The 26,084-nt window shown below is 45.0% G+C and overlaps 1 protein-coding gene across 1 annotated transcript in view; it reads left to right on the top strand.

Annotated features, from left to right (window-relative positions):
- Window positions 1-1,719: 1,719 nt before the first annotated feature.
- LOC307224850 (store-operated calcium entry regulator STIMATE-like) overlaps window positions 1,720-26,084 on the top strand; it is a gene marked incomplete at its 5' end in the record, with an annotated part of 45,482 nt that continues 21,117 nt past the window's right edge. Inside the window, 4 exons of the mRNA XM_079992023.1 lie at window positions 1,720-1,912; window positions 13,450-13,498; window positions 13,652-13,747; window positions 15,501-15,622. Coding sequence (XP_079848149.1) covers window positions 1,720-1,912; window positions 13,450-13,498; window positions 13,652-13,747; window positions 15,501-15,622 — 460 coding nt within the window. The remainder of the gene's footprint in view (window positions 1,913-13,449; window positions 13,499-13,651; window positions 13,748-15,500; window positions 15,623-26,084) is intronic.

Consider the following 26,084-nt stretch of genomic DNA (forward strand, 5'->3'; position numbering starts at 1 on the left):
CAGGACGGGCACGGGTCGAGAGGACAAGTGGTGGACTTTCCAGCTCGGAGGAGTCTGTGCACATCGGCTGGGGATATCCGGTCAAAGTGGTCCAATAATGGACCTGAGGACAATCGAGGGGCCTCCAGTTCCTTTATTGTATCCAAATTGGCAGGGAGGTCATGGCGGAGCAACAGGACCTTCTCTGCAAAAAAGCTTGCAAATGCCTCACAGCTGTGTGTCAAATTGTTATTTAAATTTGGCTGTCCTTCGAGGGACGTTAAAGACAGAATTGTACTAAATAATTGCGCCGGGTGAGAGCTAGCGGATGCAATGGAGGCCGAGAAGTAGGACTTCGTAGCGGCGTTCACTGCCATCTCGTAGGTTTTCATAAAAACCCTATAAGATGTTCTTGAAGCTCCGTCACAGGCACCCCGCCATACTCGCTCTAGCCGTCTGAGGTCCCGCTTCATTTTCCGGAGCTCCTTTTCCAGGGAGTCTTCTCTTCTCATGAGGTGGCCAAAGTATTGGAGCCTCAGCTTCAGGATCTGTCCTTCCAGTGAGCACTCAGGGCTGATTTCCTTCAGAATGGATAGGTTTGATCTTCTTGCAGTCCAGGGGACTCTCAAGAGTCTCCTCCAGCACCAGAATTCAAAAGCATCAAATCAATACAAATCTGAGGTTCTGCACCCCCCAAAAAAACCTCACCCCTCCCCCAAATCCTGGCTACGCCTATGGACTAGTGGTCTGCCTCGCTATGACAGCTCTTTCCTGAGTTCCTATAGCAACTTTTTTAAAATTAAAAAAACACCCATAACTCTTCCCTGCCCATTTATTGTCCCCATTTGAGTTTATTGATGGGATGTACCACGTTCCCTAGGGACGCAGGTGGCGCTGTGGGTTAAAGCCTCAGCGCCTAGGACTTGCCGATCGAAAGGTCGGCGGTTCGAATCCCTGCGGCGGGGTGCGCTCCCGCTGCTCGGTCCCAGCGCCTGCCAACCTAGCAGTTCGAAAGCACCTCCGGGTGCAAGTAGATAAATAGGGACCGCTTACCAGCGGGAAGGTAAACGGCGTTTCCGTGTGCGGCTCTGGCTCGCCAGAGCAGCGATGTCACGCTGGCCACGTGACCCGGAAGTGTCTCCGGACAGCGCTGGCCCCTGGCCTCTTAAGTGAGATGGGCGCACAACCCCAGAGTCTGTCAAGACTGGCCCGTACGGGCAGGGGTACCTTTACCTTTACCTTTTACCACGTTCCCTGCCATGCTTTGCGCACCCTCTCGGGGGATGGAGGGAGAGGAGGGTAAACTAAAGCACAAACCGTCGGGTAAATGAGTAAGGTCTTAGGAAGCCATAGGCAAACTCCGGCCCTCCAGATGTTTGGGACTACAATTCCCACCATCCCTGACCACTTGTTCTGTTAGCTAGGGATGATGGGAATTGTAGTCCCAAACATCTGGAGGGCCATTTGCCTCTGCCTGGTCTTCGGGGCCCAGATGGTCTTAGTGCCCCACCTCTCGGCGTCTAAGGGGCTCCGCTGACCCTCGCTCCCCCCCCCCCCCACGGCTCTTTTCCCCCGCGGGGGCGTTGCCCCCTGGCGCCCGGCCCCTTCCCGGGGGAAGCAGCTACAGGAGCCGCCTCCCTCCCCCTCTGAGCCCGCGGCGGCGCCAGCTTTTGTTCCGGGCGGAGGAAGGCGGACGCGCGGCGTTGCGCTCGCCTCGTCGGGGAGGCTCCGCTGGCCGGGATGGCGCTCCTGCTGCGCCCCGCCGCGCCCGCGCGCCCGCTGCTCTCTCCGCCGCCGCCCGAGCGGCTGCCGGGCTCCAACGGCCCCCAAGCGAAGAGCCGCCCGCACGGCTGCGACAACGGGGCGCTGCTGGACCGCTTCGGGGTGCTGGTGCAAGCGCTGCTGGCCGTGGTGGCCTTCAGCACCCTCATGCGTAAGTGGAGCCCTTGCCTGCCTGCCTTACACCTCCCTCTGACCCTTTCTCCTTTTCCCTCCCCCCTTTTCCTGCACAAGATCCAGTGTCCTGGGTTCGAATCCCTCGCTGGGCAAAAAGGTTCCTGCTTTGCGCGGGGCTGGACTAGATGCCTCTCATGTTCCCCTCCGACTCTACCATTCTACGATTCTGTCTTTTCCTCCTCCCCCCCCCTTTTCTTCATTCTCCCTTTTCTCTTCTCTCCTCCTTTTCTGTTCCTCTATTCTCCACCCTCTCTGTTCTCCACCTTTTATTTTAATTTGTTTTTATTAAAGGATTTCCGTAGTTAACAAGGGTACCTGCAACGTCTCTGTTTTCAATTCGTAGAGTCCTTTCTACGGGTCAGTTGCATTTAGTGTGAGACACTGGTATCATAGATATTGTGAGGTTTAGGGTGGCGGGGGAGAGAATCTGGGAGAAAGAAGGCGAGTAATGATCTTTCATTCTTTTGCTTAGTATATGTTCCGAAACAAACAAACAGACAAATGAAAAACCTATCCTCACAATGCTGACACAAAAACTCTTATTTGTTTGTTCCTCTCCCTCTCTTTTTTTCCTCTTTCTTCTCTCTGGTTTTTTTCTTTTTTTCTGTTCCTCTTCCCTTCTTTTTCTTCTGCTTTCCCCCTCACCTATCCTGCAAAGGTGGCGCTGTGGGTTAAACCACAGAGCCTATGACTTGCCAATCAGAAGGTTGGCGGTTTGAATCCCCGCGACGGGCTGAGCTCCTCTTGCTCGGTCCCTGCTCCTGCCAACCTAGCAGTTTGAAAGCACACAGTGCAATTAGATAAATAGGTACCACTCCGGCGGGAAGGTAAACGGCATTTCCGTGCGCTGCTCTGGTTCACCAGAAGCGGCTTAGTCATGCTGGCCACATGACCCGGAAGCTGTACGCCGGCTCCCTCGGCCAATAAAGCGAGATGAGCGCCGCAGCCCCAGAGTCGGTCACGACTGGAGCTAATGGTCAGGGGTCCCTTTACCTTTATCCTGCAAAGGTAGTTAGTTTGTCCAGGGACAGCAGTTGAGTTATTGAGTGTTGCTGGAATCCCAACCTCCCCAACAGCAAGGCTCTGTGGATCCTTGCAAAAGAACACTTTCGGTGGAGAAGATGCAGTAAAAAGCAAAAGTCAGATGCACCGAAATCCCATATGCTTGAAAAGCACCTCCGACACCTGGCCATTCAACCTACCTTCCTTGAAGTGGCCTTCTCTTGCCCCCCCATCCTTTATCCCTCCTCAGAGTGACCCTTTGCAATCCACCTGCCTTCTGCCCCATCTTCCGGCCATCTTGCACCTCGGACTCCGAAACAGGTTCTCTACCCCGCTAAATATCAGTCTGATGAAATCATTAAAAACGTTGCAATCAATCGAAAAAGTGCCCTTAATTAATCTAGCAGTCAGTGGGTTTTTTCATAGAAAAGTGCTGGTAATTCCTGTCTTGATCGGAGTGTTGTCGGTGGCAGCACAAAATGATTGCCGCTGTCTCAAAAAAAGAGGTGATGGTACTCCTGAACAAAAAGCAGTGTGTATTTATGCAAGTATTTAGAAAAGCTGCACCTAGAATCATAGAATTGTAGATTTGAAAGGGACCCTGAGGATCATCTAGTCCAACCCCCTGCGATTCAGGAATCTCAACTAAAGCATCCATGGCAGATGGCCATCCAAAACGTTCAAGGAAAGAGAGTCCACCACCTCTCAAGAGAGACAGTTCCACTCTTGAACGACTCTTACTGTCAGAAAACTCTTCTTGATGTTGAGTCGGAATCTCCTTTCTTGTAACTTGAAGCCATTGGTTTGAGTACTACCCTCCAGAGCAGGAGAAAACAAGCTTGCTCCCTCTTCCATGTGACAGCCTTTGAAATATTTGAAGATGGCTCTCATATCTCCTCTCATGTTTCCTCTTATCCAGTCTAAACATACTGAGTTCCCTCAACCGTTCCTCTTAAGTATTGCTTTCAATACCCTTGACCATCTTGGTTGCCTTCCTCTGAACACCTTCCAGCTTGTCAAAATCCTTCTTAAATTGTGGCGCCCAAAACTGGACGCAGCATTCCAGATCTATTTGGTCTGCCTGGTTGAGGAGTTGAGGTTAGACCGATGAAGGACTGATGGGCTGGAATTTTGATGTTGCATCTTAGTCTGACTGAATATTAGGGTGCCTTAATTTTGTCCTAATGGGCTCTGGCCTGACATTGTTATTATTATTAATTTATGTGACTTTATTAGTCACTTATCAGAAAAAGAGAAATCTCCAAATGGTTTATGTACCCTTGGCCTTCTAAAGGGTAACCTTAGCATGTAATGACATCTCTTGGGCCTGTCCCAGCTTCTCCCCAGACAGTGGCGTAGCGTGGGTTGTCAGCACCCGGGGCAAGGCAAGTAATTTGCGCCCCCTAACCCGTGGATTTGCCCTAACCCCAGATGTTGCGCCCGGTGCGGCCGGGCCCCCCCCTGCACCCCTCACGCTACGCCACTGTCCCCAGACATGAAAGTTACTTCTTTGCGCTTCTGTTTTAATAACCGAGGGCCATGGTGGAATCTTCTGGGGGTATCACATATTCAGGTTTGTCAAGAGGCCTAGAAACTCAGCTTCTGTTTAAGGCTTGGACTTGTAAGTAGCAAGAGCTGTTGCTGTTTTAAGGGGACAAAAGTGAGGAGATAAGTTACTCTCACAGCTAGGGCATGTATGCACCCTAAACCTGGATCGTAAACTTTGCCTATTATCTGAGCATCCTAAATGTTTCTCCCCCCCAGCCCCCCGGGTTTTTCCTCGCTTTGTGAGGTGCTCTTTTGCCAAATGCACCAGGTCCACCCTAGCTGTTTGTCTTGCCATGTGTTGCTCCCGGGACTCCGCCACGCAGCTGCTGAGTCGGTTGCCTTGTATTGTTCTACAAAACTCAGCCATCTGGATGAGCGGCGTTGGTGAAGCTAAGAATGCAAAGAGGGGAGGGGGCTAGCTCATCGGCTGAGTGGGCCAGGGCCCTGCGGGCAAGTCCTGTGTCTGCATATGTCCCTGACGGAGGGCTCTGTTTTGAGCCGTAGATGTGGATAAGCGCAGAAATCCAAATCTTGCATGTGTTTTCCTTTTGTTCATTCCGCAGTCAGAGGCATTAAGTGCTTCTGAGTACCAGTTGCTGGAAACCACAAGAGGAGAGTGCTATTGTATTTTTTAAAAACTTTTATTGATAAATGCAATACTTACAAACACAAACCAGAACATTAAACAAACTTATTATGCTGTTGTTTAGTTGTTTAGTCGTGTCCAACTCTTCGTGACCCCCTGGACCAGAGCACGCCAGGCACTCCTGTCTTCCACTGCCTCCTGCAGTTTGGTCAAACTCATGCTGGTAGCTTCGAGAACACTGTCCAACCATCTCATCCTCTGTCGTCCCCTTCTCCTTGTGCCCTCCATCTTTCCCAACATCAGGGTCTTTTCCAGGGAGTCCTCTCTTCTCATGAGGTGGCCAAAGTATTGGAGTATTTAATTGAGAATCAATCACTTTCAGTGCATCATTTGAGAAAAAAAGACTGTAGAGCCATCTTGCCCAAGATTTTCCATTTTGTCGACTTCACCCTTGGTTTAAGGAGCTGTTTGGTACCTACCTTGTATATCTAAGTTTCTAACACTGTATAGTGGCATTTGTAGATCTAGCTCCCTGCCTTAAGCACAATTTGTTTGGCCACCCCACCCCAGATGTTCACCAAGCCACAGAGACAAGTGGCAAGAGCATTGGAAGACCAAACCAAACTTTGGAAAAAGAAGTCATGGTTTGCTTTATCATCAGTGGGACAACTTGTAGTTAATTTGTTAAACTGCAGCTTAGTGTTAATGCACTAAGTAGGCACTGCAGAGTGAACAGTCCTGTTCTACGTGGACTTGAAGATTTGGGTTTGAAATTTCACCTCGTTGGGTGAAGCTGAAGCAGAAACAAAGTGCCGCCGTCTCAGAGTTGCGACTGAAATGAATTTAAATGGTTCACAGAAGGACACTGGGTCCCAGGGAGAATAGGAAAGTACACATACGGCCTCTCCAGATGTCCTTTTTATTGAACATTCATCATGATTTGTGCTCATAATGTTATGTGGCAGTGATCTACGATACTGCTTTTAATCGCATTCGCACCTGTAGACTTTCCAAGGCGGTCGCACTGCTTTCTTCCTAATAAGTGTGTGTCCTGTTATTTCCTGCTAAAATCCTGTGACCTTTCATGCCACAAATGTTCTGACTAGAGTGGGTTTTTTGGTCCTGCTTTTGTTGTGCAAGAGTGCCGCTCCATACAGAAATAATGCAGAAACCGTTGCAGAACAGCCAACGGAGGAAATATTGAGGAAACATTGCAGAACGTCTAACAACGCAGAACGATGAATGGAGGATCTGATATAAATTAATCACAAATTTGGTTTAATTGCAAATTTGGTTTAATTGCATCAGTGATATGTTGCAGTATTCACTCATCCTGTCCCCCCTAAAGCAAGGAAAAACTAACCCCAGTTGGAGTGGCCCATAGAATAAGGCTAAATAAAACTAAAGGCTTTTTTAAACTTTGCAAGGAAACCACCAATGGAAACCATCATTCTGCCATTCCTCTGAAAGGAGGAGAACTAAGGATTGGACCTGGTACAAGGGTGCCTTCTCTGTTCCTATAAGAACCTGCAAGGAAAATAATAATAATAATAATAATAATAATAATAATAATAATAATAATAACCTTCAATGATGATTAGAGTTGTCGTCCAGCAACATCTTGATTTAAGTTTTTCAGAACCCTCTGAAACGTACACAAGAAATACCACTTGTCATCTGAAACCATCAAATTTCAAGTGTGTGTGTTGTCCTCACTCTGCCCTCTGTTGAAGATGCTGATTGCACAGCGGCATCCCAGAATTGCTTTGATGTGCATCTGATGACGCCCCCCCCCATAACTTTTTAGGTCAAGCAAAATGAAATGGATCCCATGGCCCCCTTAAGCTCCCATAATCTTGGCTGGCGCTCTCCAGTGCAGAGCCATCTCTGAATTAATGCCCTATTAAGCAGTTAATTATTTCTCTCTCATACTCCCTTTTATCTTTTAATGCAGCCGTTTTACTGCCTGTGATAATTACACCGTCTCTGATAACTCTCTTAAATCTAATGAGGCCTGACAAGACCTGCTCAACAAGGCTGCACATCATTAACTCTCCTCCTTTCAAAGTTGTCATCTTATCACACTCAACAACTGTATTTTGTGTCATTTTCCAGGAAGAGAGGATCTGTGTTTGTGTGTGTGTTATCCTCCGATCTCCTGGCTAGCTAAGAACCAGGTTCATCGCTTCCAGGCTGATCAAACTTCCTCACCCTGGTTTGCTAGCAGAATGCTGCTTAGTGAAACCAGCTTCCTGTGGCTTCTGCCATAAAACTGAATGGGTTCCCATTTAGTCCTATGGGAGGGAGTTAAAAGGAACCAAAAGCCAGTGCAATCGCAATAAGACCCAAAGAATCCCTGCATAAGAAGAATCTGAGGGAAAATCTGTTCTTCCCCTATGGGCAATCCTCTGGAACAACAATCTCTCAAAGGACTTGTTGATGGCATTTTGCCATTGTACTGTTGAGAGTGTATTAACTTATGGTCTGTGTGTGTGGTTTGGGAGCTGCACTGTCAGGGAAAAACCAATGCTGTCCAAAGTTGTAAAGACTGTGGAGAGAATAATTGGGTGCACTCTTCCCACCTTGGATCAAATCTATGCTTCCAGGTGCCATAAGAAAGCTGCAGAGACAGTGCAGGATAGTGCGCACCCCAGAAATGATCTCTTTCAGCTTCTGCCTTCTGGAAGAAGGTACAGGGTTATAAAGACTAGGACTAACCGCCTGAGAAACAGTTTCTATCCAAATGCGATTTTGGTTTTAAACGCAGTGTAAGGTAGTCTCCGTGGGAGTATATTGTATTTTAAAATGGGGTATCAGAGTTTTTAGGGGTTGGGATGGCTGGGATAGCAGGCTTGTTTTTTGAATGCCTTATGTAGATTTTACAATTTCATTGTTCTGTATGGGACAATGAGAATAAAGATTATTGTATTGTATTGTCACACGTACATCAGACACACAGCACTTTTTGCTATCTTTGACACAGTCAACACTTTCATGCATACAACACATTCATACATCCTCTTGCATGTGCACACATATGCCAGACATGCGGGGCTGGTCTAACTCATGATGAGAGAGGCACCACATCATGCCAAAGGATCTGTACTCAGTAGGGCTGGACGATATCTGGTTTTCAACATTGTGATATACTGATAAATACAAATAAATGCAACCCAGGTGGTTAAGAAAGCCCAACAGAGACTCTATTTTTTAAAAAATAATATTTATTAATTTTAAAACTTACAAAAAGGAAAGAGAAGAAAAAAGACAACAAGAAAAGGAAAAAACAATACAATACAATACAATATATAAACAATACAAAACACAACATTAACCTAAAAACAAAACAAAAACAATTTAAAAACATACATTGTATCATTTCAGTAGTCTATCTTTCATACCCTTGTTTTATCGACCTCTTCTCACCTCCCTTTTTGTATTCCACTTCTATTAATTGTTTCAGCAATTCCTTTCCATCTTTCTCTATTTTCTGTCATATAAATATCTTAACTTATTTTTACCCTTATTTTCCATTAATACTATAATGCTTATTTATGCTTAACTCCTTATAACATTTCAACTAAGGCCATAAGATTTCATTCCAACATTTTTCTAACACTCAGTAATTTTACAATATTTCTATTTCTGAAAATAAACTTTAAAACTTTTTCCAATCTTCTTCCACCATCTCTTCTCCCTGGTCTCGGATACTGACAGTCATTCATCAATTCCAAATAGTCCATCAACCTGGTGATCTTCTGTCCGAGGCTCTTAACTCTTTTCCAAGTCCCTTCTGTAGGTCTTCTTCATATTTATACATGCACTTTACTTTGTCTTCTACTGATCTTGTTTTTATTTTCCTTCCTTTGATACTGAAGAGCAGATCTCGGGGAAGCTCCAACCTAGCAATGCTTTTATTCCTTCTCGACAGGTCAACCAAATCTCCATGGTTAAATCTAAAATCCATAAGGTATTTCAGGACATGTTTCAAAATTCCTCCAAATCCAAAGGCCCCCACAGCTCCAATCTCCTCATGACCCAAGTCCAAATCCCAAAAGTCAGTAAATCCCTGCATGAAGGGATCTGTCCAACTTTCCTTCTTCAGTCCAGGCAGGGCTCCGATCCTCAAAATCTGACTTTTTCTAAAATCAATCATAAAAGGCCTCAACATATATAGTCCTCAATTTGCCTCTGTAAGGCTGGGGCTCCCACTTGTATTACTTTAGGTTCAATAACAGCAACTTTCTCCTTCGCCTTCTCAACAATTTGCCCTGTCAAAGTAGATTCCTGTATCAGATCCTGAATAATTTCTGTATTGATAGCCACTTTTTGTCCCAAGTTAGTCACTTTTTGTCCCAAGTTATCAATTTTAGTAGTCATGACATCTGTCTTCTTGTGGAGTTGTTCCAACGAGTGACTTATCTTGCATAATGCAATCACTAAAGCTTCTTCTGTCGACATTCTCAAATAGTCCAAGGTCAATCCCTGATTCTCACAGTCTCTTATCTTGCAGCTGGTTCCCCCAGCTCAGCTCTTATAACAGTTTCAAAAGCTCCCTCTAGAGGGAAACAGTTTCTATTTGTGTCAATCCTTTTAAGCACAGTTCAAACAGTAAATATAGTTTCAATTTTCAGTTACTTTTCCTCCTTTTTAAACGCAGAAGAGGACAATGGAAACAATATATTTTTCTTATTTAGCTAACTGTCAAGATACGTTCTATTCACAGCCAATGAACTTCAAAACGTCAATCTTACTGTCAGAACCCTTTCCAGGTTCAGAGCAGTGGTGATTTAATTTTCAACACTCTCTCCTGCAGGCTTGCGCGATCCAAAATTTCCCCCCTCTTCTCCTGCTTCCAAGGGGGGTTTAATAGTTTTAATCAATGGAAGTTTAATCCTTTGTGGAAGACTTTCCAAGACCTTAGCTTGCAGCGTCTTTGCTTCAATCTATTTACAAAAGGGGAAGGCGGACTTCCTGTTTAAAACCTTCCCATTTCGGTGCCAAATTAAGACATTTATAGATCCAATTTTCCGTTCTACTCACGGGTAGTTGTTTAAAATCGAATTGTCCACAGGAAAATGTCAGCGCTCTCCGGCAACAGCAATGCGGCTTCACTCCGTGAAAGAAGCAATCAATTCGAAGCACCGCGCCGCTCACCCCACGTCGCTCCGGATCCCCAAAACCGGGTCTCCCTGCGAGTAGGGGAGGCGCAAAAGGAAGCCCAACAGAGACTCCATCTCCTCAGAGTATTGCAAAAGAACGATGTCAATCAACATTTGATGATCTCCTTCTACCGGTCCACAATAGAAAGTGTCCTTTCATACTGCATCACGGTGTGGTACGCTGGTTTGACATCAAGTGATAGGAAGTGCCTACAGAGGGTGGTGAATACAGCACAAGATATTATGGGCTGTCCCGAGAATCCGCTGGATGACATCATGGAAGAATGTTGCCTCAGGAGAGTGAGGAAAATTCTCAGGGATGATTCACACCCTGGCCAGCACTTCCTTGATCTCCTGCCCTCGGGCAGAAGACATAGAAGCCTGATTAGTCGCACCAACAGGGTAAAGAAAAGCTTCTATCCATGGGCTGTTAGGCTGCTGAATGAAAAGATAACAACAGGGCAACTGACTTTTGGGTTTGGTGTGTGTGCGTCAGTAAACGAGGGGAATTAAGACTAAGAGAGCTGAGTGGGGGGTGCTCGTGTAATCTCACTGTATACAAGTTGTACAAGTGACAATAAAGTATTTCAGATATTTCAAATTTTAAATATTGCCATGTCTGAAATAAGGATGGAGCTGTGTAGAGGCATTTCCCACATTGTGATTTTTGCATACTACACAAACACACCCATATCACGATTTGTGATATATTGCCAGGTCACAAAGTATGACATTAATATGACGATAAGGACAATACATTGATATATTGCCCAGCCCTACTACTTGGGTGCAACTCCATTGAAGCTAGAGGTTTGCCAAGAATAAGCATAGCTGAGACAAGTGAAGAGGAGGAAGGAAGGAAGAGGTGTGTGTTGGGGGACTAAATACAGATCGCAGACATCGCAGGACCAGGGTGGGCCACACCCTGAGAGAAGGAAGCCGCTTTCAAAATAACTTCACCTCCTTGTGGTAAAACAGAGGGGACGCTTATACACGTTTGGTGGACCTGTGAAAAAATCAAAAGCTTCTGGAACACAGTATGAGCTTAAAAAAATGTTTAAGTATAACTTTATGAAATAAAATTTAAGTATAACTTTATGAAAAATACAGAAGCTTTTCTACTAGGCATAACGGACACAGGTATAGTAAGAGAAGATCAGAAAATATTCCTCTATTCCACAGGAGCGGCAAGGATCCTAATTGCTAAAAACTGGAAAAAAGAAACTGCCAAAAAAAAAAGGAATGGCAAGACAAACTGTTGAGAGTCTATTGAACTGGCTAGATTAACAGAGGCAATTAGAGAACACACTAGACAAGAGTTTCAAAAAGCATGGGGGAAATGCAGAGAATACTTCACAAAACAGTGCCCTAAAATACATACCTGGACTTGTTTTGATTAATGTCTGCAGGAGACTTTGTGGATATTTAAGTTATAATTTAAAAAATCTTAATAATTATTGATAAAGGAAACAGTTTATAAGAAGTACCGTAAATAAGGAGGCCAGATACAGGACAAAGGAAGTCTTTTATTTGGTTGTTTGTATTGTATGTTATGCTCATTGTATGTTATGTTCATGTTTAATGAGGGTGGATTTGTGTATTGGGGGGTGGGGGGTTTATGTTACGTTGTAAATAAAATTTCCAATATTTTTTTTTTTTTAAATCAAAATAACTTCACCTCCCAACAACCAAGCTGTTTGCAGCAGGAATGTATTTGACCATTCATCAGAGACCAACAAAGGTTTCTGCAAGTGTTTAACTCATTTATACCCTTTATAGCTACCTCAGTCTATGTTGGCAGCCATTTCCAAACCATTCCAAGTATATCAAAGAGCAGAAGGGAGACAATCCGTTCATGTTTCCCACTGAAGGCAGAAGTGGCAGCAGGTTTTAACGACAGCGAGGTCAAGCGATTTCCCCAGGGTTAACCATCTTGGGCCTTATGGTGAGCTGGAGAGGCCCTGTTGGTGGTAGTTTTCATTAATTCCTCCACCTGTTTTTGCCTCTGGTATGTGTCCCCCTAGAAATTAATGCAGCGCTTGGGGTTTTTTTGGTTTCTTTTTTTAAACCTTTCCCCATGCCTCCTCTGTCCCTTGATCATCTGCACGGTAAACAACCAAGGGAGCATTCAAGTTTTAAAGGTGAAAAACCAGTTCAGTTTTGGACCAGAAGGAACAATAAAGGCTGTGATGGAGAGCCAATTTGTCCTTTATGGATGTGATCCTTGAGGTGAGGCCAGAAGTCCCTGAAGCAAACCTTGACCTATCACTGAATCTTTGTTCACTGTCCTTCTGGCTGACACTAAGAACATAAGACCCTGCTGGATTAGTCCAGTGGCCGAGCAGTGGTGGTCAGCCAGACTCCCTGGTCCTGAATGGGATAACTGTGCCCCTGAAGGACCAGGTGCGCAGCCTGGGAGTCATTTTGGGCTCACAGCTGTCCATGGAGGCACAGGTCAATCCTGTGTCCAGGGCAGCTGTCTACCAGCTCCATTTGGTATGCAGGATGACCCTACCTGCCTGCGCACTGTCTCACCAAAGTGGTGCATACTCTAGTTATCTCCCGCTTGGACTACTGCAATGCGCTCTACGTGGAGCTACCTTTGAAGATGACCCAGAAACTACAACTAATCCAGAATGTGGCAGCTAGACTGGTGACTGGGAGCGACTGCCGAGACCACATAACACAGGTCCTGAAATATCTACATTAGCTCCCAGTACGTTTCCAAACACAATTCAAAGTGTTGGTGCTGACCTTTAAAGCCCTGGACTCGGCCCAGTATACCTGAAGGAGCATCTCCACCCCCATCGTTCTGCCCGGACACGGAGGTCCAGCACCGAGGGCCTTCTGGAAGTTCCCTCATTGAGAGAAGTGAGGTTACAGGGAACCAGACAGAGGGCCTTCTTAGTGGTGGCGCCCGCCCTGTGGAAACCCTCCCATCAGATGTCAAGGAAATAAACAACTATCTGACTTTTAGAAGACATCTGAAGGTAGTCCTGTTTAGGGAAGCTTTTAACATTTGGTGAATTATTGTGTTTTAATATTTTGCTGGAAGCCACGCAGAGTGGCTGGGGAAACCCAGCCATATGGGCGGGGTATAAATAATAAATTATTTATTATTATTATTATTATTATTATTATTATTATTATTATTATTCTACAGAACTGTCCCCCTGCCCTTTCTACAGCCATTAATATGTTTGTCTTTCTTTACAGTAAAACGATTTAAGGAACCAAAAGGAGAGAGGCGACCCTGGAGAATATGGTGAGATCACTTTGTTTCTCCTTTAAAAAAAAAAGTAATTGAAAAAAAATCTCTGTATTACAGTATGTTGTAAGTCACTCAGCGGCTTTGTTGTGTAGAGAGCGACTAAAAAAGTTCAATATATAATAACAATGCATTCCAAACTCTTTCAAGGTTTTACGATACGTCTAAGCAAGCCATAGGTGCCCTTTTCATCCACTTTGCCAACGTCTTCCTGTCTGACCTGACTGAAGAAGACCCCTGCTCTCTGTGAGTTTGGCTTTGCATGAGAAGGGACCTGGGTGGGCGTCAGGGGCTGGAGTCAAGCTCAGGTCAGCAATAAAGCACCCTGTCGTCTGTGAAGTTAACTCTCCAACGAAACCAAACAGCCCAGGCCTAGTGGATCACCATAGCACTTCCCAGGAGGCCTTGCTCCAATGAGGCAGCTGCAAGGTGTTATATATGAAAAATGGTCCATCAAGACTTAAGGTCTTCTGGATCCTTAATGAAATGATCTTGAAGAAGTTTGGTGAAATAGGAAAACTTTATCAAATACGCTTGCGAGCTGGTAACCTGAGCATAGCTGTCAACTTACAGATTTGAAAATAAGGGACCAGCAGCCTCAAAAATAAGGGATCAGCAGCCAAAATAAGGGATTTTCCGAGCACAGGTATGTTCAACCTCTGAGTCCCTCTGAACCAAAGGCAGAAAGCCTAGCCAGCAGCCAAATGAAGCCTGAAGCAGTGGTTCCCAAAGCACAGCAACCTGACAAAGGGGATGCAGCAAGGAAAACCACCGTCACCTCTCTGCTGGGAAGTGCTGAGCAAAGCAGGGAGGGAGGGAGAGGAGCTGCTTCCTTTGAAACCCGGGAAATTTAAGGGACATCATCAGTAAGGGACAGCAGCGGGACACAGCGCTGGGATAAGGGACTTTCCCGCCAAACAAGGGACGGTTGACAGCTATGAACCTGAGTACAGAACAGGCACAACGAGATACAGAAACCACAGCATGTCTTGTTTGTTTTTTTAACATAATATCATCCCATTTCGCCTGCTAATCATTGTACAAATATGGTCACGAGCCCCCTTAGATAATTTTATTGATCCATCAGCAGAATATCTTTATCGCAGGGTGGTCTTCATCACCTACTCACTGACCACAAGCTGCTCTACTTTTGTGCTTTAACCATTGTCTGTCCCTAATACAAGTTCAAGCCAGTTTCTTATCTGATAAAGACAGGTATTAATAAGGATTTGTTTTAAGTTTTTCATGTATGCTAAAACTCAGTCTAAGGTTTTTTTTAATTGTTTAATCGCATCAGTTAACAAACATGGATACATATGCTATAATGTTATTGTTTTAGTTAAATAAATTGTTTAAATTTAAATTATTATTGTTATTTTTCTCCTTCCAATAAAGTATAGCAGAAAGGTTGTCCAAATATAAACAGTTAACTTATTAAACTTCACAATAATTTCATAATTTATTTATATACCTGGTGTTAGCTGCCCTGAGCCCAGTCTTGGCTGGGGAGGGCAGGGTATAAATAAATTTATTATTATTATTATTATTATTATTATTATTATTATTATTATTATTATCTGTCTGTGTATTTCTAACAGTATAACCAAATCAGTAATTTTTGATATAACTGTAAAAACTACTCTGAAAATCTATTATTGCCAAAATTGAAACCTTCATCCGGTTGTCAATATTAATATGATACCAGCAAGAATGAGTCTTTCTGTAAAAATAAATAAAATGATTTAAATCAAGTCTTACTGACTAGTGATGTAAATCCTGATTTAAATCAATTTGATTTAAATAAAATCCACCCTGATTAAAGCCTTGGGCAGAAACGAAGGTGGGAGTTTTGAGTGCGTTCTGGAGTGTTCACGTGGGTTTTTATTTTATTTTATTTATGTATTTACCTATACCCCACTTTTCCCCCTCAGTGGGACTCAAGGCGGCTTTCAGATAAAAATAAGAACTGCTAAAAAACAGTTGTATTTTTTTATTACAGCTACCTGATGAATTTCATCCTGGACGCCACTTTGGGGATGCTGTTAATTTGGTTCGGTGTTAAAATGGTGTCCTGGGTTGTGGAGGGTCAGAAATGCATGCATCTTGTCTTCGGGGAGTATGGTAAGTCAAGACCAATCTACTTCAGATGGTTGGCGGTTCGAATCTGCACAATGGGGTGAGCTCCCATTGCTCTGTCCCAGCTCCTGCCAACCTAGCAGTTTGAAAGCACGCCAGTGCAAGTAGATAAATAGGTACCATTGTGGCGAGAAGGTAAACAGCGTTTCCATGCGATCTGCCTACCAGCACAGTGTCCCATTGCAAAAGAAGCGGTTTAGTCCTGCTGGCCACATGACCCGGAAAGCTGCCTGTGGACAAACGCTGGCTCCCTCAGCCTGAAAGCGAGATGAGCGGCGCAACCCCAGAGTCGCCTTTGACTGGACTTAACCGTCCAGGGAGCCTTTACCTTTACAGTGGTGCCCCGCAAGACGAGTGCCTCGCAAGACGAAAAACTCGCTAGACGAAAGAGTTTTCCGTTTTTGAGGTACTTCGCAAGACGAATTTCCCTATGGGCTTGCTTCGCAAGACGAAAACGTCTTGCGAGTTCTTGCGAGTTCCCCCCCCTTTTTTCCTTTTTCTAAGCCGCTAATTGCCGCTAAGCCGCTAATAGCCGCTAAGCCGCTAATAGCGCTAATCCACTGTGCTTCGCAAGACGAAAAAACTGCAAGACGAAGAGACTCGCGGAACGAATTACAGTGGTGCCTCGCAAGACGAAATTAATCCGTTCCGTGAGGCTCTTCGTATAGCGGTTTTTTCGTCTTGCAAAGCAAGCCCATTGACAGCTTAGCGGATTAGCGCTATTAGCGGTTTAGCGGCTTTTAGCGGATCAGCTGATAAGCGGTTTAGCGGATTAGGAAAAGGGGGGGAGGGAAAAAACCCCGCAGGAACTCGCAAGACATTTTGTCTTGCGAAGCAAGCCCATAGGGAAATTCGTTTTGCGAAGCGCCTCCAAAACGGAAAACCCTTTCGTCTAGCGGGTTTTCCGTCTTGCGAGGCGTTCGTCTTGCGGGGCACCACTGTAATTTCGTCTTGCGAGGCACCACTGTACCTTGACCTTGGGCCAGTCACACTTCTCTGAAGTCTCTCAGCCGTACTCACCTCACGGAGTGTGTGTTATGGGGGAGGAAGGGAAAGGAGAATGTTAGCCACTTTGAGACTCCTTAGGGTAGGGATAAAGCAAGATATCAAATCCAAACTCCTCCTCCTCCTCCTCCTCCTCCTCTTCTTCTTCTTCACCTTTACCTGTTTTTACCCAACCACAAGGGACATGTGCACAAGTGAAGTTGTCATCCTGCCCAGAATTATGTGGCAAGATTCAGAGAAGCCGCTTTCATAGAATGGTTGAGTTGGAAGGGGTACCCCGAGGATCATCTAGTCCAACCCCCTGCGAAAGACACACCCTTAAAATTACAAAACACCGCTTAATTTTGTTTTTTTTTTTTATAATAATTTTTATTCGTTTTTCAAACAGATAACAAAAGTACCACAAAACAACATAATTTCCAACTGATCGTTTCATACCCTTCTTTCTTTTGACTTCCCCATACCTCCCCATCCCTGCATTCTTGTTTAGTGATTCTTTAGCAACCCTTAGGTCCATTATCTTAATTCCCTTTCATAAAAGTTCCTTTAGTTTTTTTTGATTACTGCTGCAATTTCTTTACCTCTTACCCCCTGACATCTTAACATTCGTCAATTTTACAATTGTTCTTGAGATATATTTTAAATTTCTTCCAGTCCTCTTCCACTGTCTCTTTCCCCTGGTCACGGATTCTGCCCGTCATCTCGGCCAGTCCCATAAAGTCAATCACCTTTGTTTGCCATTCTTCCAGAGTAGGTAGTTCTTGCGTCTTCCAATACTTTGCCAGTAGAATTCTTGCTGCTGTGGTGGCATACATAAAGAAAATCCTATCCTTCTTTAACACCAATTGGCCAACCATGCCCAAGAGAAAAGCCTCTGGTTTCTTAGGAAAAGTCCACCTAAGGACCTTCTTAATTTCATTATAGATCATTTCCCAGAAAGCTTTAATCTTTGGGCAGGTCCACCAAAGGTGGTAAAAAGTGCCTTCAGTCTCATTACATTTCCAACACTTATTGTTAGGCAAATGATAAATTTTTGCAAGCTTGACTGGGGTCATGTACCACCGATAGATCATTTTCATAATATTTTCTTTTAAAGCATTACATGCAGTAAATTTGATACCGGTGGTCCATAACTGTTCCCAGTCAGCAAACATAATATCATGACCGATATCTTGTGCCCATTTAATCATAGCTGATTTCACCGTTTCATCCTGTGTATTCCATTTCAACAGCAAGTTATACATTTTTGATAAATTCTTAGTATTGGGTTCCAACAGTTCTGTTTCTAATTTTGACTTCTCTTTCTGAAATCCTATTTTTCTGTCCTGTTTAAATGTCTCATTTATCTGATGATAATGCAACCAATCTCGAACCTTAGGCTTTAGTTTCTCATAACTCTGAAGTTTCACCCTTTCACCATCATATTCTAAAATTTCATGATATTTTGGCCATTTAGAGTCCATATTAAGCTTTTTTACTTCCCTAGCTTCCATTGGTGACACCCACCTAGGGGTTTTACTTTCCAGCAGATCTTTATATCTAATCCAAACGTTATACAATGCTTTCCTCACAATATGGTTTTTAAAACTTTTGTACACCTTTACCTTGTCATACCATAAATATGCATGCCAACCAAAACTATTGTCGTACCCTTCCAGGTCCAAAATGTCAGTGTTCTCAAGAAGTAGCCAGTGTTTCAACCAGCAGAAAGCTGCCGATTCATAGTAAAGTCTTAAGTCCGGCAGGGCAAACCCCCCTCTATCCTTTGCAACACACCGCTTAATTTTGGTCTGTTCCGAAATTGTCTTTTTTTGTGGCAGCTTGCCCTTACAGTTCCACTGGGTGGCAGCAGTTCCTACCGAAAGCGAAATCTGACTTCACGGACAGCTCTTAAACCTCACTTTGCCTGATGTGAGATAAATTGTCAGTCCTGATACTTAAAGAGCACCCCACCCACCCACCCACCCCCCAGTTTAATTTTCATTTTATAACATATACCACAGGGAGATCAATTATAACAGGCGGAAATCAAAGCAACACCACAAAATAGGCACGCAGAATGAGTACAATTGCGCAGGGGTTAAAGTAAAGTCCAAGTAACTGGAAGAAGTTCAAAGAATATCTCCAAAAACATTGTAAAATGCTTGAATGTTAAAATGATGTTTGATATAAAGATAACTTGGCATCAGTGACATAGTAAAAAGAAATATGCAAAAATGGTTTAAGAAAAAAGGGTGAAAAGACCAGAGTAAAATTATGTCGAAATTAAACAAATGATATAAGGGATTAAGTTATAAAGAACATGTGATAAATGGATTTAAAAGGAAAGGGAAACCGAAGACATAATAGGTTGAAATGTATAACATTGAATAAGATTGGAAAGAGGGTAAGGAAAGTTGATTGTGTAAAGGGGAACACAGAAAAGGGAGACGTGAGGAAGTCAGGAAAGAGGGTTATAAAGATAGTAAGTCAAAAACTAGATCTTCTATTTTTTCTCTGTTTTTTTTGTTTTTTCTTATTGTTTTTTCCTTTTTTCGCTTATGCTTTTTATTGTGTTTTATTGTTCTTGTTGGATTGTGCTGTTTTTGATTGTCTTTCTCTTTCTCTTTCTCTTTGTCTGATTGTGATTTGTTTTATTATGCAAAATCTTAATAAATATTTTATAAAAAAATAAAAATAAAGTAAAGTGCAAGTAAAGACTATCTGCGTTATCATGTTGTAAGCACCTTTTGGGATGTTAGTAGGAGAGCTGGCACTGGTCTTATTGGCTAAATGGAACGGGCCGGAAAATAGCTTATCTCCTGAGTTTACGCCAATAAAACTCAGAGATGTGAGGAGTTAGAAGTCCATTGTTTATTGCAAAGCAATAGGTTACAGTCGGATCATTCCGCAAAACTGCAACCCAGTGGTCCAGGCAGTGGTGTTTATAAAATTTCAAACAACGCATTTCAAATTCCACCAATCATATACATCATTACCTCATTTCATGTTTAATACGCATGCGCAATAAGCACTGGTAATTTCTGCTGATTCAGTTCTGATTCTCCCTGTGTTCTGTTACATTGTGTTAGTGTTAATGTTGGGAACCCGTGTTACGTGTAGCCATTTGCACCATGTAGCAACTTATGTTCTAGCTTTGAGCTGTGTCTTTGTGATTCACATATTAGCTGTATTTCTGCCCCGATTTGGGGAGGGGGCAACTTGCAAAATCATCAGTTTCATAGAGCAACAGGTTACCATAACTTCCCAATTAGAAGCGCACTCAAGGATTTCCAGGTGTATACATTATCACATTTATTGTGGCCCTGTGGGCCTCTGCCCCAGTCAGATTATAAAGTATCATTGAGATTTCCCAGGCTTGTGAGAAGAGTTGTCTTGAAAATGGTGGCTCTGTTGTATGTGTCGTAAAAACAAACAAACCCAAATCATAAAAAGTGTCTGGAGGTTCTGTTGTTGTTGTTTAGTCGTTTAGTCGCGTCCGACTCTTCGTGACCCCATGGACCAGAGCACGCCAGGCGCTCCGGTCTTCCACTGCCTCCCGCAGTTTGGTCAGACTCATGTTTGCAGCTTCGAGAACACTGTCCAACCATCTTGTCCTCTCTCGTCCCCTTCTCCTTGTGCCCTCCATCTTTCCCAACATCAGGGTCTTTTCCAGGGAGTCTTTTCTTCTCATGAGGTGGCCAAAGTATTGGAGCCTCAGCTTCAGGATCTGTCCTTCCAGTGAGCACTCGGGGCTGATTTCCTTAAGAATGGATAGGTTTGATCTTCTTGCAGTCCATGGGACTCTCAAGAGTCTCCTCCAGCACCATAATTCAAAATCTGAAGGTTCTAGTTCTTGCCAAAACCATCCTTGCCGAAATATCACATGGCAGTGAACTCAAAACATTTCCATTTTCTACCATTGCCCTTCATTGCCTTCCCCTCTGTTCTACATGAAACATCAACTATCACTCGCCTCAGGCAACTTAGCAAAAGCATCTCTTTCTGCCCAGGCTTCCCCTGATTTGTGGCATTCTTTCTGAATTCCTGTTTTTTTTATCTGTGCTACGGCCGGGCGATATAGCAATATATCATCTGAAACCGGTTTGAAGGCCATATAGTGATATCGGTTTCATAATTTTTGACCTGGCAATATGTCGCAAATCATGACATGTGTTTGTGTGCTGTGCAAAAATCACAATGTGGGAAAAACCATGATGCCATCCAACCAAGGCCAGATTTAGGTTTGATGAGGCCCTAAGCTACTGAAGGTATTGGGGCCCTTTATATGTCCAGCTGTCCTTTGTCAACAACAAATTGCCACTGTTTTTTGTGTTGAATATATGCTATCTGGTAATTTGTGGACCTAATAGGGATGCGGGTGGCACTGTGGGTTAAACCACAGAGCCTAGGACTTGCTGATTGGAAGGTCGGTGGTTTGAATCCCTGTGACGGGGTGAGCTCCCGTCGCTCTGTCCCAGCTCCTGTCAACCTAGCAATTCGAAAGCATGCCAGTGCAAGTAGATAAATAGGTACCACTCTGGCGGGAAGGTAAACGGCGTTTCCCTATGCTGCTCTGGTTTGCCAGAAGCAGCTTAGTCATGCTGGCCACATGGCACGGAAGCTGTACGCCGGCTCCCTCGGCCAATAAAGCGAGATGAGTGCCGCAACCCCAGAGTCGGTCATGACTGGACCCAATGGTCAGGGGTCCCTTTACCTTTAATAGGTATCTAAAGCCATTTGCAGGGACGCAGGTGGCGCTGTGGGTTAAAGCCTCAGCGCCTAGGACTTGCCGATCGAAAGGTCGGCGGTTCGAATCCCTGCGGCGGGGTGCGCTCCCGCTGCTCGGTCCCAGCGCCTGCCAACCTAGCAGTTCGAAAGCACCTCCGGGTGCAAGTAGATAAATAGGGACCGCTTACCAGCGGGAAGGTAAACGGCGTTTCCGTGTGCGGCTCTGGCTCGCCAGAGCAGCGATGTCACGCTGGCCACGTGACCCGGAAGTGTCTCCGGACAGCGCTGGCCCCTGGCCTCTTAAGTGAGATGGGCGCACAACCCCAGAGTCTGTCAAGACTGGCCCGTACGGGCAGGGGTACCTTTACCTTTACCTTTAAAGCCATTTGCACATGTTGTCACGCAACCAGTCCATGCAGAATGTAGGCACCCTATATATAGAAATGAGCAAACCAGTGATATTTTAGGGAGCAGGTTAGCAGGCGGGGCCCATTGCTTACATCATAGGAGCCTACACAACACAAAGCACTGTTGCTGTATGTAGGTTTTCTTTTGTTTTTTTGTCTTATATTTTGGAAATGTACATCCAGGTGTTTTTTCCTTCAAATTTTTTTTGGGCCCCCAAGAGAGTGGGGCCCTAAGCTATAGCTTGTTTAGCTTATCCATAAATCCGGCACAGCACCCAATGGTTCTACATTGCTCCATCCTTATTTCAAACATCACGTTACATCAGCATATTGCAATGTTTTGTTGGTGACATATTGCAATGTTGAAAACCAGCCCTAATCAGTGTTTATAATATTCCTTTTACTGTTTAATCTGTACCTTGGTTTTTATAATGCTGCTTTTATGCTCTGTTTTTGTATACATAGGTGGTTTTAAAAGATCAAGCAGTTTTGAAATGCTTATTTTAAAAAAGTGTTAAAAAGTGTGGACTAAAAACAAAATAAAACCCAAGCATCTAGCCCCTAAGATTGCAAAGACAGGGTGGGCTTGTTGAAAATGTGTGAGACTGCGCCTGGTTAAAATCTCAGGAACTAGAAGATGAAGCTGAGAGCAAAACATTGGTTAGGACAAATGAGGGTTTCCAATCCCTTTCAAAACTTAAAAATATTTAGTTATTTGCCTCCATTTCCAGGCAGAGCCAGTACAGCTGCCTGGGGTGGGGTGGGGGTGGGAGGGAGGGAGCTATAGTTTAGAGGGCGCCCAGTTGACTTAAGACTGTTCAAGCATCTTCCGTGATCAGGTTTGTGTGTGGGCTGTGGGAAACATGAGTCTTTTGTTTCGGTTGCTGGATTTTGAACTAAAGGCCCGTGTGTATGTGTGTGTGTGTGTGTGTGTGTTTTGATTCTGGCCTGTTGTCATGGCGGCGTTCAAACATTTCCATCACAATTCCTATTCCCCCAAGAGCAGCCAAAACGAGTTCTTAACCATTTTTGTTTGGTTTCAAAAAGAAATCATTCTTCCTTCCCATCTTCTGCTCTCTCCACCACCCTCCATGGAGATTTTTGAAGCATGAGCAATCGAGATAGGGAAACACCTGCCTCCTTTTAAAAATCCAGCATCACGAATTTGCTGGCAGGCAAACCTGTTTGCAGACCTTCGGAGGCTGATGGGGACACATATCTCTGTGTGGGACCATCAAAAGGTTTTTTTCCAGGCAAGGCAGGGCCTCCTTGGTGGTGGTTTTCTGCTTGTTGAATATCCTCCCTGGTGAGGTACATGCCCTTCTCTCCCCCCCCCCTTTATTAACACTGAGGAGAAATTAAAAATATTCCTGCTCACCCAGATATTGAATGGCTAAACAGCGCTGTGTGTTGTTCAACTGAGTTTTATTTCGATGCTGAAGATTATAGAATTGTTGAGTCGGAAGGTACCCTGTGGGTCATCTAGTCCAACCCCCTGAAATGCAGGAATCTTTCACCCAACACAGGGTTCGAACCCATGACCCTGAAATTAAGAGTCTTATGCTCTTTGGTCCCAGGCTCAACCCCCAGTCATCTGAACCCCACTCCCTCCCCATCTCGGCACCAAGCAAACTTCACAGGGCTGTTGTGAAATTAAATTGGAAGAGGGAAACATGTATGCTGCTCTGATCTCTCAGGGCTGGGTGTCACTGTCTGGTTCACAGGTGATCGAAGTCCCGGCTGTGGACGTTGGGACCGGGGCAAGATGGCGGGGTGGGAGCAGGAACGGGGGTCCAGAAGCCAGGAGTCAGAAAGCCAAGAGTCTGAGGGTCAGGAAGCAAGGAGTCAAGAAGTCAGGGGTCTGAGGATCAAGAAGCAAGGAGTCAGGAAGTCAAGGGTCCAAGGATCACGAAGTCAAGGGTCCGAGGATCAAGGAACAAGGAGTCACGAAGTCAGGGGTCCGAGGATCAAGAAGCAAGGAGTCAAGAAGTCAAGGGTCCGAGGATCAAGGAACAAGGAGTCAGGAAGTCAAGGGTCCAAGGATCACGAAGTCAGGGGTCCGAGGATCAAGGAACAAGGAGTCAATAAGTCAGGGGTCCGAGGATCAAGAAGCAAGGAGTCACGAAGTCAGGGGTCCGAGGATCAAGGAACAAGGAGTCAATAAGTCAGGGGTCCGAGGATCAAGAAGCAAGGAGTCACGAAGTCAGGGGTCCGAGGATCAAGAAGCAAGGAGTCACGAAGTCAGGGGTCTGAGGATCAAGCAACAGGGAGTCAAACACAGCAAGGCAGGGAATGTGTTGCTGTGGCAAAGAGGCGAAGGGAAATGCTGACCTTATATCCCTTCCCGGCCCTTGCCACCAGGTGCTGTGAGTTACCAATCAGCCTCACCTGTGAGGCCGCGCTTTGCCTCTTCAGAACAAACTTAGGAAGGCTCCAGTCCTGCAGAGTCTGATTGGTCACAGGGCCTGGCTCCTGCACACACACATGACACTGGAGGCGGGGGGAGAGAAAAGTGAGATCTAAGCATATTAAAAATATATATAAATTACTTGGATTGAACTATCTGGACCATGGGTAGGCAAACTAAGGCCCGGGGGCCAGATCTGGCCCAATTGCCTTCTCAATCCGGCCCACGGACGGTCCGGGAATCAGCATGTCTTTACATGAGTAGAATGTGTCCTTTTATTTAAAATGCCTCTCTGGGTTATTTGTGGGGCATAGGAATTCATTCATTTATTTTTTTCAAAATATAGTCTGGCCCCCCACATGGTCTGAGGGACGGTGGACTGGCCCCCTGCTGAAAAAGTTTGCTGACCCTTAATCTGGACTGTTGTCTTGATTTCAAGTGCTTCTGGGGAAAACCAGTGACCATCTGTCATGGACGCTTTAACTGCGATACCTGCTTTGCTGGGGGTTGGACTAGATGACCCTGGGACCCCTTCAGATTCTATGCTTCTGTGAAGCACTCTCTGTCCAGCTAAAGCATCTTGGGCAAATGGCCTGCCTGTTCAGTTCTGTTGCCTGTACCGCGTGACGCAAGGGCATCATTCATCTTCAATGCACGGCCTCCTTTGCCAAGATGTCAAGCAAAGCTCTCCCCCTTTAAATGCAAGTGACCTTTCAATATTGGCTTTTGTGCTTTGTGCAGAGGAGTAACTGTTCTCTGGGCTTTTTTCCAGCCTTTGCTGTCTTTAATAGCTGCTCGTGCGTCTTCCGATTTGTACGTGAGTTTGCACAGTTTCACACAAAGACTCAGTAAATCAGGCAGGCTAATGTCTCGGGGCTGCTGCCTGCTCAGGGCCTTGGAATCGCGGCGGATTAAAAATAATCCCAGGGTGCAGCTCATAGCAAAAGCAGCAGCGCTCCCTTACAAGGCAGTCAAATTCCACCATCTCCTGGGAAGTGCGTGTGCACCCTGGAGGGGAAGTTTTGGCGCTAGAGGGCAGTGGAGAAATGAGCTAGGAAAGACGGAAGCTGATATTTGGGACCTGTTTTTGCTGCAAACAGAATGGGTGCTCAATGGTACCTGTGCTGTGGATGGTAGGAAGACCACCAGCAGGGGGCGCCAGAGCCAGCCACAGGCAGAGCCGTCTGCCGGAAAGGACCATAGCTCAGTGGTAGAGCATCTGCTTTGCATGCGCAAGGTCCTGGGTTCAAGTCCTGCCACTTTCAGGTAGGGCTAGGAATTGCCTTTGTGAAGAGTTGCCCCACTGCCAGTCAGTGAAGGTGATTCTGAGCTAGATGTGGTTGGACTTCATATAAGGCCATTTCCTGTGTCAAAACCCTCCTGACTGGTCGTAAGATGACAGGAAGGTGGGAGCTGGCTGAGAGCAGTCTAAGGCTGGTGGGGCGCAGTGTTTAGGGAAGCTTTTAATGTTTGATGCATGATTGTATTTTAATACAGTGGTACCTCTGGATGCGAACGGGATACGTTCCGGAGCCCCGTTCGCATCCTGAAGCGAACGCAACCCGCACCTGCATGTCTGTGCGTGTCCAGGTTGCGATTCGCCACTTCTGCGCATGCGCATGACGTCATTTTGAGCATCTGCGCATGCACAAGCAGTGAAACCCGGAATAACGCAACTTCAACCTGAGGAACGACTGTATTTTGTTGGAAGCCGCCCAGAGTGGCTGGGGAGGCCCAGCCAGATGGGCGGGGTATAAATAAAATTATTATTATTATTATTATTATTATTATTATTATTATTATTATTATTTATTATGTGCCCTGTTTGCCCTAATGAGTAATCTGTCACTGGTTGCCCCGACCCAGCAGGCTCCTCTTATGTCATTACTTATTGAATTGTAGAGTCTGAAGGGACCCC

Source organism: Podarcis cretensis (genome assembly GCF_951804945.1).
Source record: "Podarcis cretensis genome assembly, chromosome: 10".
Lineage (NCBI taxonomy): Eukaryota > Metazoa > Chordata > Lepidosauria > Squamata > Lacertidae > Podarcis > Podarcis cretensis.